Genomic DNA, 10,577 nt, shown 5'->3' with positions numbered 1-10,577 from the left:
ACCTTGTTAGCCAGAGGCCAAAGTATTTACCAGATGTGAACTGGCTTCAGTTCTGAAACGGCATGGACTGGATGGATATCAGCTTGGGCAACTGTGAGTTCACTTTCTCTTTCTCACCCCCTGAGCAATGTCCAGGTTTGCAAAGGGGATGCAAAATAGGGCACTTCTTTTCAAGGAAGAGTTCAGCCAGCCCACCGAATGAATAAAAAGCTCTTTTCAGTTCTCTTAGACCTGGGAGACCTCACGATTCCCCTTGCACTAACACTCTTATTTTAAAGACGGCGATCAATATCCAGTTTGTTGCCTTTTTGGGGCAAGAGCAGAACTGCAGTACGCTTAGGCTCCTTTTGCCTCCATATTGTCTTCTTACAATCACTGGCTTAGCCAATAGTTTGTTTGGTTTTTTTAAGAATAGGTGGTTACTCCTACAAGGATAAGCATCCTCTGAGATAACCGTGATAAACGAATCAAGAGTTCTTCAGAGAAGTGTTAAGATAATGTTGATGAGAAAGTCATGACAACTTTCACCAATGACGACATCACACATGATGTTGATTGTGCTAAGAGAATTGTGCATGATCCCAATAAGAGAGGTGCCTGGTGAGTCAGTCTCTCATTAACATCTTTCCACTTGCAACTTTCACTAGCAACTGAACGTATTGCTGTGGTCATCTAAGTTAATTAAGTTTCTTTAGACTATTGTACAACTTTTAGCATTGTTGGTAAAATACGCTTTCTGAATATGGCAAGTTGTCTTTTTATTGCTACACTTGCATTCTGCTTGCTTTAGAATAGGGTTAAACAGTCCTTTAAACCCAGGTTTAAAAGTAGACTGACACACACTTATGGAGGGTGGGGGGTGATGCTCATTGTAGCTGGATAATTCTTTGCCTTTCATTTCAAATCCATTATCTACTTCTGTGCTTGTCAGCTGTTTTTAGATCTTTTTGGACACAGGTTCAGCATTGGGGTTTAGCACAGAGTTGGGACAGGTAGCAGAAGAATTTGGCAGATGGCTTTTTAAACAGCAGGACTCTGATCCCGTGGATGAGCTCCACAGGATCAGAGATCTGGTAGGGAAAGAACATGGTGGTGAGAGAGGCCGGGAGAGACAACTCTCAAGCCTCCAATCCTGGGATGAAGAGGAAAGGGGGCTGCAGCAGCAGATCATTAGATGGAAAACCCTTAAGCTGGCAATGAGTATCTAAAAGCAAACAATAGAGATCTTATGTGGTCAACACTCAGAATGATTTAAAACTTCCTCTGCTGTGTGCCCTTCTGATGCATTCTAAGATTTTGTGAAGGATTTTGTGTGCCCTCTGGGGCGCTTTGCACTTTAACTCCCTTTAGCTCCAGCCAGCATGGACTCTGGCAAGGTTATTTGGGAGTCCAAAGTATCTGCTGGGCCTCAACTGCATGTAGGCTTCATTGTGAGAAATAGGAAGTCAGGACTTTGTAAATTGTTTTAACTAAAACAATTATGTTTCCTTTGATTTTATTCTTGTATTCACTGGAAAACTAGCAAAGGAACTTTATCAGTCAATGAACAGGAAAGATGAATGATCGTTGTCACTAGCTCACCTGAGAACATCCTGAATCTCTTGAGGTAGACCTACAAGAAACATCTGAAGACATGCAATATTCTTATTCTTACTTTTAGGGTTGCCTGGAGAAAGAACTGCAAAGGAAAAGATCTGTCAAAATGGACTCATGGCTGCAGGCTCTGAGATTCACGATCCTGGATTTCTCTTCATCTTCCTGTGATGAAAATGATACTATTCCTTGTATAATCAACATTTAATAAATTGATTCTATGCTTGTACCCCATGTGTTGGGAAGAATGGTTTCTCTGCATACAAATGATGCTTTTATAAAGAGTTCTGGATAGAAAAGAAAGGGTTTTGGTTTGAAACGTCTTCAAAAAGTGCTTGAAATTTTTCAATAAAATGAGTCTTGTGCATTTTGTCTTTCTCTGTTTCATGCTTTATTTATTTCATTTCATCCTTCTTTATTCCCACACAACTGAACTGGCCACCGATCATTCCTATGCCAGAGGAGACCTGTGCAACCAATTGTATAGTTGGTTCAAAGCCCACCTTCACTTAATGAAGATCCTGATGCAATTCAATACAGTTTTAATGAACTACCTTGAAATTGATACATGAAAACTCTAGCTTGGCCTCCAAGGCCAGACAATTTCTAAGTTAACCTCCAGCTTTATTAAGACCTGGCTTTTGCTCTACACTATAAGAAAAACTGATGCCAGAATTTAGAATTTGATGGCCATTTTACTCCCATCCATTTAGCTGGCAAATAACAGAGCATCCAAACAAGAGGGCAACATCAGCAATTGAACACAGTGGTCCTTTTCTCCCAGTGCTGCACGGTAAGCTGTAGTCCCCAGGGCCACAGACATGTGGCAGGCAGCCCGAAACAGCATCTCCTATTGCATTCAAAGTCTGTGGAACTGCTCCCAGCCTTTGGAGGGGAGGCAAAGCTATCCCCCCAACTCCCTCTCTGACGGCATGAGAATCACACTGTCAGAGGAAGGAGGCAGCTGACTGCCCTGAGCTGTGGGCTATGAAATTCCTGAGCTCTGGGTGTGTCCCTCTCCAGAGACAGACGACGATGAAGAAACTTACCTTATTCTGCTTCGTCATCTTTGCAGTTGAGGCAAGGAAGCTTTCTAAATGTGAGTTGTCTGACCAATTGAAGCACCTTGAAACAGGCAGCTCCAAACGGAATCAGTGTAAGTTTTGTTTGAGGTGGATGCAGAGTATCCTTTCTATTCCGACATTTCATTTAGGGCCACTCTGAGCATGTGTGTGCAGGGGGTGGGAGAGTGGAGCGACTGAGTTCTTTCAGGTTCCCACTTTTGGATGTAAGGAGTGCTAGTTGACAGTGGGAGGGTTTCCTTTTGCTAAGTTGGATTCCTGATGTTCGGAAGTAACTTTTTTCAAAGAAAGTGAGAAATTCTGGAAACAGAGACGAATGCCCCAAAGACCAACAACAAGTAGAAAGTTCAAAAGATGAGAGGGGAAGCCTGAGAGATGGAGGAATGGCATTCCTTTCTATGGAAGATTCTGGCTGAGTGGCTTGGAGTGGTGCAAAACTGGGAGGTCTCCTTTAGAGAAAAATTGCATCAACAGCTGTAACGGTGAGTGCGTTTGTCTTCCTGCCATGGCTTTTGGTAAGCAGTGCTTCAATTCTAAAATGAAAGGTGTTTTTAGAAAAAGAAGCAGGCAAGCAGGCCTGTGAGTAAATAAATTAATCCGGTCCCATGTTCCGGTCAGCCTAACTTGAATGTTTGAAACAGACACACAAGTTCTCAAATGTGTTCTGCTGTTTCAATTGTTTATAAAACACCTGACTATAAGCCATTCCACATGAGCTTAAAATGTCCTCTTCCTCAAGTTTTTCAGTCCCTCTCAGCAAATGAGACCACAGAATAAAAGAATGAGACATAACGATAGAAGGCAACACTTGGTAAAAACAAAATGTTTTCCTCATGACTTTTCTAAATATTTTGTCAAGGTCACATGACATTACTTGTTCAATATAGGCATCGATTAATAACTCCTTCTGATGGAGATTACTGTAAGGGTAATGAACTCCGTGAGTTAAGCACAGATAAGCCAATCAGGGATTGTCCCTGAGCGAATGCCAGAGCTCACTTTGACATGCCCACGATCTGGAATAGCAGCGATGCCATGATGTTTCTGTGAACTTCAGTCACCCTCTAAAGCTGGACCTGGATTCTTTTCGATTCAGTTGTTTCAGTGCCTTTCATACATTTACTGGATGATGACATTACTGGTGATTCCAGCTGCCTCAAGGAAGCTGCTGCAGAGCATGGGATGAATTATTGGTGAGCGAGATCAGCTTTTATAAATGAGTGGCTGAGAATATTAACCACGTTGACATAAGAACCTTTTTTGTAGAACTTTCTTTGAGAAAGGTCGATGGGAAAAAAGGAGCCGTGGACCAAGCTCACTGGCTTGGTCCTTAAAAGAGGAACACTCTTTGGTGCATCCAGCCCCAGTCATGCTACGTAGACCTGCTAAGGGCACTGGATGCTGTACTGGTCCTGATGAATGCATCATACTTATTTCAGTGGAGATGTTCCAAATAAAACTGAGCCTGGATCCAACTTCAAAATGTCTTCTCCGAGAGGGATGAAAAAACATGGTGAAGAAGAGTAGAGAATCCACCTACATTTCTTTTTCAAAAAATGTTTGAGGCCTCCAACCGTTACACCCCTGGACATGGTTTTTAATCAAGTTTCTGAATACTAGTTTCTGAATGGTAGAAAATTGCTGCCACCAAATTAAATGGTCTAAACCTCAGAAACCTGAAAGCCTGGCTAATGTAGCATAGGGTTGGGACTGGGGCACCTTTACAAGATGGACAACATTAGAATAAGGGAAGTAAGAAAATGGCTTACAGATAAGAATAAAGCATCGCATTCCACATCACAAATTAAGATTACTTAAATGGGCCCAGATGAAAAAGACTCTGTCAGCATTCTTAAGATGAGGAGTTAATAAGCCCTCAGTGGCTCTTCCCTTCGCCTGGAGGTCCCTCAATAACACTCCAGCCAGTTCCACACAATCAGAACAGTACAGTAGGGACAGGAAATGTGGTGCCTATATTTCTAGATAGATCTATCTGCCTTTGAATCATATTATCAACAACTATTATCTTAACAAACTGCCAGGAATAATTGCAGATGTAATGGTCTGCAGGTATAAGAAAGAAATGCATCACTTCACTGCTGTAGCAATGTCTCCACTTAATAGACACTGGTCACTGCAAATGACATGATTTGTGGCATCTGCATGGTGCAGCTGGTGGCAGGCTCAGCGTCCAGTGGGTGGCACAAGAGTGGGAAGCGGGCAGTGCTGAATTATGTACATGCCCAGGATGAGGATTTTTCAGGGTTTTTTCCTGGATTTTGGGAGGAGTTTGGAGGCACTTTGGTTTTGCTAAGCGTGCTCAGCCTATTTGAGGACTTCCAAAAGTATCTGATGTGTTTCTAACTTCCAAACAACTCCATCAAACTTGGTAATCAGGGTTGAAGGAGACCCCCCAGGAGCTGGCAAACAAAGAATGGCTTGCCCACCCATGTAAAACTATTTTGATGATCTGTCCAATATTCAAAAGCATCTAGCATTCTTTTGGGCAATCAGTTTGCCTTTGGCTAAATTAGGGAGGGCATTTCAAAGGATTAAGAAGAGTAGAGAAATCCTGTGATATGTCATGTCTCTGAGGAAGCTCATCACCATGATTTTGAAGACGTGTTCATTTCCTTCCGCAGTTCTAGAAAACCAGGTCGGGGGGTTATTTTGCGAGAGAGAAGAAAGAAGAAGATCTCACTGAGAAGGGCAGGGCTGGCAGTGCTGTGGTAAGAGGCTTCCCTTCACACATGCGTGTGCCACACCCAGACCATTGTGGCCAATACACTAGACCTCAGTGGCTTCTGCCAAACCCAGGATCTTGATCAATGTGTTTCTTCAGTTGATGAAGGGAGTCAGGATAATGATGAAGAAGAAAAAGGAGAAATCCTCATTCCCTTGAATGGGATAAAAATTACAAATGTCACAGGGAATCCCTGAATGATACCACACGGGGAATCCCTTTACTCTCCAGGCTTACTTGCTGTTTCTCACCTTCCTGAACTATAGTAAAGTTGCCACTCTTTATCCTGCACCCACAGGTAGCAATGTTGTAGGCACAGGACAAAGAATTAAAGTTCAACATGGATCAAGATTCCCATTTTCTCTTCCTTTCCTTTTGCAAGTCGATGCCAAATTCTATGGATCACATTAGAATCTGATAAAAAGAAGACAATTCTGTTAAAAAAGACTACAATTCTAGAGATCATGCCACCTTTACCAGCAGATCCCATTTTTGGCAAGGTCCACTGAAATTTATTTATTTATTTATTTATTTATTTATTTATTTATTGTTACCATTTTTTAATTTTTAAATACAATAAAATATAAAGAGTGAAAGGAAAGGAGGAGGAGGAGGAGGAGGAGGAGGAGGAGGAGGAGGAGGAAAATACAGAATTATGACTTCTGTACTTCTTTCTATTGAGTAGTTACCATCTTTTTCTTTCCCCTCCCTGTTTTTTTTCTTACTTGTAATTCCCTTCCCCTTCCCCTTCCCTTCCCCTTCCCCTTCCCTTCCCCTTCCCCTTCCCCTTCCCCTTCCCCTTCAACTCTTTCTGGTCTCCAAATTCATAAATCACAATTTGTTGTTTTCTTGTTTCAACAAAAACTACAAATAAGGTTTCCAGTCTTTCAAAAACGTTGTTCTTTTTTTATTGTTTTTTCCCTGACCAAACTGGTCAGCTTCACGATTTCTACAAGCTCCATCAATTTTATTATCCAAATAAATAACATGAATTAATCTGTAATCTTAATCAGTTGGAAATCTGCTTCTCTCTTTTGTCCAAACTATCCAAATTCCAACGAGCACATTTGCAAATCTGGATATAATTCTCACTGGGTGAATGTAGGGTGTGGCAAAGAAGTATATTCTCAGCAATGAGAGAGTGGCTGGTTCATACAACATCTTCTACTAAGCTGAATTAGGTTAATATACCTCATGCTTCAGCATGTTTTGGAAAATCCAACCATTGTCTTAGAATGTTACTTTGACCAGGACATTACTTCAAGCCATACTAGGGTTATTTCTCTGGCACAGTATATCACGTGAACCGAGCTATTGTGTTTTGTTAACTTGGGTTGGCCTTTGCATATTATGTGAACCCAGGCAGTTGGCTTGATGTGTTCTGTTAACTGCAGCAGGAGCTGAAACTCTCCAGTAATTATGAAAGGAGTTCCATTTGAGGCTCTGCATTCCCTTCAATGTTTTAGAAAGAAAAAGAAAGAAAGAAAGAAAGAAAGAAAGAAAGAAAGAAAGAAAGAAAGAAAGAAAGAAAGAAAGGAAGGAAGGAAGGAAGGAAGGAAGGAAGGAAGGAAGGAAGGAAGGAAGGAAGGAAGGAAGGAAGGAAGGAAGGAAGGAAGGAAGGAAGAGGAATCATTTACAGTGCACTTTCAACCTCCTTCAAAGGTGTTGGGAGTTCTGGTTGTTGAGTCCTGACACATTCTTCCTTAAAATTCAGTATTGCTTATTCCCTCTTGTGTTTAATAGGAATAGTAATGCTTGCTATTAAATTCTTTTTAAAAAGCTTACCAGTAATTGTCAGCAATAAGAACCTACATGGTACTTGGTGAGCACATCTGTATATTACATTAATATTTTTCTTTCAAAGAGCTTCCAAAAAGCCCCCTTGACATCCTTGTTCCTCAGGCTGTAGATCAGAGGATTGAGCATGGGGGTCAGAACCCCATATGTTAAGGAGATGAGCTTGTCCTGTTCAGAAATGGATTTCCCTTCTGGTCTCAGGTACATGATCATGAGTGTTCCATAAAAGACACTGACCACAGCAAGGTGAGAACTACAGGTGGAGAAGGCTTTTCTGCGCCCAAGAGTAGAGCTTATATGCAGTATAGCCAGGCCTATGCGACCATATGTCACAACTATGAAGCCAAAGGGAGGGATTAGCAGAAAGAGGCTGGAAACATGCATAAAGAGCTCGCTGATTACTGTGTTGGAGCAAGCCAGTTTGAGTAAAGATTGCAGCTCACATGCAAAATGGTTGATGATGCGATGGCCACAGAAGTCAGTGGGTTGCAAGAGCACACTGATCAGGGTCGTCATCAAGGCAAGGGCCGCTGATGTGGCTACCAGATAAATGCATAATCTCCAGCTCATGATCTGCGTGTAGTATAAAGGCTGGCATATAGCTGCCAAGCGATCATATGCCATGATAGCCAAGACAATGCACTCTGTTATAACCAGAAATAAACCAAGGTACATCTGGGCCAAACATCTGGAGAAAGAAATTGTGGGCCTGTAGATGAAGCAGTTGATCAAGATCTCAGGAAGTGCATTGTTGGTAAGAATAAAGTCTATGGAGGAAAGGACACAAATGAAGAAATACATGGGGGTATGAAGTTGTGGGTTCGCAATGCTCAATATGATGATGAGTCCATTGCCAAGAAAGCTAACGAGATACACCACCGAGAGGAAGCAAAACAGAATAATCTGAACTCTGGGATATTCCGATAATCCAATTAAGATGAACTCGGTCACCAGTGATTCATTTGAAGCTCCTATCATGTTCTCTCCCATTCCCTCCTGCAGGAAAGAAAGAATAGCATGATTACTGACTACATTAGGGAGAGATGCAATGCTTTCAACGTAAATGTTTATATTGCCAAGGTTACACAGAAAAAGGGAAATCACATCTGTAAAGACTGCTTTGCACATCATGCTAAGACAACATTTGTTTTACCCATAACTTATTGAATATATTGGCTGGATTCACACACTGCACTGAAGAATAAATTTGTTTGCAAACTGCAGTGATTGCATAAACACTAAGCCAAATCTAAATAAGCTACATTCTCTCTTAGCTAGGTGTCCAAATTCAATCCCCGATTGAAGATGGAAACATCTCTTTCCAAAAATAATGAAAGCAGCAAGCTAGAGGCCGCAGGTCCATTCCCACCCCCACTAGGTCAGGAGAAACCTTCGTCTGCCAGTTACTGAAACGGAACCAAAACGTCCTGAGTCAGCTCATGAGAAGCAATGCAGTAACACTCAGGTAATTCTCAGTGCAAAGTGGGACCGATGCTGGTCTCCAGGATGCCATCCTTTCGTCTTTGGGTCTGAAAGAGCAAAGAACAGGGGTGGCACGCAGGGTAAATTGTAAGCAAGTCCAGTTTGTTGCAGGACACAGCGTTGCTACTGAACCTGAGGCCCCTCTCTTAAGGCATCAGCCTTAGCCTTCATTCACTGGGCTTGGTTATGTTACTAACAGTGCATTGATTTTTTTCTTATAATAATACTTGGGGATTATTGTTAGTTAAATGATGATCCTCATTTCACTTAATGGTACAAGTTAATTCTTTAGGAAGGTAGAACAGATTGTAGGAAATTATGTTTCTACAGTACTCAGAATAGAAAATAGCACGATCCTTTATTAGGAAAAGCCACACATACTAGGCAGTCCATTCTTGAACTGTCCAGGACATTTGTTTGTGCAATACTGGAATCCAAAAGGGAAGTTATAAAGCAAATTCTTGGGCTGTCATTTCCCACAAAAGATGGAGATTGAGACTGGAGGTTTATTCAAGACTAAATCTCACAAAAAGAAAACCATCCTTGGAACGGAAGATAAAGAGAGAAGTGCTTCTACCAAGGAGCCCAGCCTTGTCAGAAAGACAGGCATTGGAAGACCCAGGAGACAATACAGTTCATTACAGCCACAGTTCCATTCTCATTCCATTTTTTGCCTTCCCTTTAATTAAAATTTGCATCTCGACTTCCCTTTTCTGTCCCCTTCTTTTTTTTTGAATTAGCCTCAAGTTGTCTCCTTTCTTCAGATGGATAAGTTAAAAGTCATTCCACCTATTTCTGTCTCAGGTTCTTTATTCTCATTTCATGGCAGAAAAGAAGCAAATTCCCATAATTTCAAATGACACAGTCCTCCTCTGCCTGTAGATGCACACACACACACACACACACCACACAGAGCACATATGATAGAGTCTGTCATCTGCAAGTTGAACTCACCTCATAGCAACTGCATATGATTGTCACCAGGCACAGCTGCTTCTAAAGACATGGCTTCAAAATCTCCTCTCTGGATCAAGGTCTCAAACAACTATTTTTTATAGTCACAGAGAACTGCCTACCCACTTAGGTTACCCTCCATATTAGTCTTTTTATCTCTAAAGTTTTGCTTACCCAGTGCTCTTCCAGTGATGAACTGTCAACAGATCTTTTTTAAGAATACGTTTTCCAAAGTAATTGTGAACAGCAAAAGCAAAGTGGGAAAAGATGGTGCTAGGGCATATTTGCTCTCCAGGAAACTGGAAATTTGATGAAATTCAGTTCTAGCATCCTAAAAACCTCATCCACTCATTCGGGCATCTCCGTATCATGTACTTTTGCTAAGGTCGGTGTCTCTCACTGTGGGTATTGTCACTTCTGAGTAACAGCTTGAGAAGAAAAACCACCACTCGAAGGGAAAAAAGAAGGAGAAGGATGGTATGTTAGGCCTGTTCTTTTCTCTGGCACAGAAAATAGCACTGCAGGTTCCTTGCAGTAAAAGAGGTTTTTTCATTCTCTTCTTTTCCCCAGTGGTTGATAAATGGCATTACCACTGGAGGAAGGCCAAGATAAAATACCAGGGAGAGGTCTTTAATTGAATTTCGAGGGAATTTCCTACCCATTAACAGCTGAAATTCAAAAAGATAAATTATCTCATTTTTTAAGTTGAACAGTCACATCCTTTTCCAGAAAGGCAGCTTTACAGCAGAACCAGCTAAGTGTTTTAGCTTCTCAGAGACTAACAACACTAATAGCATAAAATGTCTATTGGAAGCCAGCATTCTGGTGCCCTTCACAACTAGCAGAGAATCCAAGGGCAGGAGAATAGTTTAGGGACCAGAGAGAAGGGGGCGGTCCCATAAGAAACTGGCAGGATCAATGGGAGC

General features: G+C 41.6%; 1 protein-coding gene across 1 annotated transcript; it reads right to left on the bottom strand.

Moving 5' to 3' along the window:
• Positions 1 to 7,257: 7,257 nt before the first annotated feature.
• On the bottom strand, positions 7,258 to 9,837 carry LOC148216265 (olfactory receptor 13H1-like). Its single transcript, XM_088137892.1, has 2 exons — positions 9,826 to 9,837; positions 7,258 to 8,211 (listed from the first exon to the last, which is right to left on the bottom strand). The coding sequence occupies exon 2, from the start codon at positions 8,203 to 8,205 to the stop codon at positions 7,258 to 7,260; it is 948 nt and encodes a 315-aa protein (XP_087994018.1). The 5' UTR covers positions 8,206 to 8,211; positions 9,826 to 9,837.
• Positions 9,838 to 10,577: the final 740 nt, after the last annotated feature.

This window comes from Python bivittatus, unplaced genomic scaffold (genome assembly GCF_059951505.1).
Source record: "Python bivittatus isolate LINGU-HERP-01145 unplaced genomic scaffold, Pbiv_v1 ctg000220_np1212, whole genome shotgun sequence".
Taxonomy (NCBI): Eukaryota; Metazoa; Chordata; class Lepidosauria; order Squamata; family Pythonidae; genus Python; species Python bivittatus.
This window is presented reverse-complemented; position numbering and strand designations above follow the sequence as displayed.

What these genes read in the sequence shown, in the direction of transcription:
- LOC148216265 (XM_088137892.1), bottom strand. Translation starts at nt 8,205, where the DNA reads ATGGGAGAGAACATGATAGGAGCTTCAAATGAATCACTGGTGACCGAG.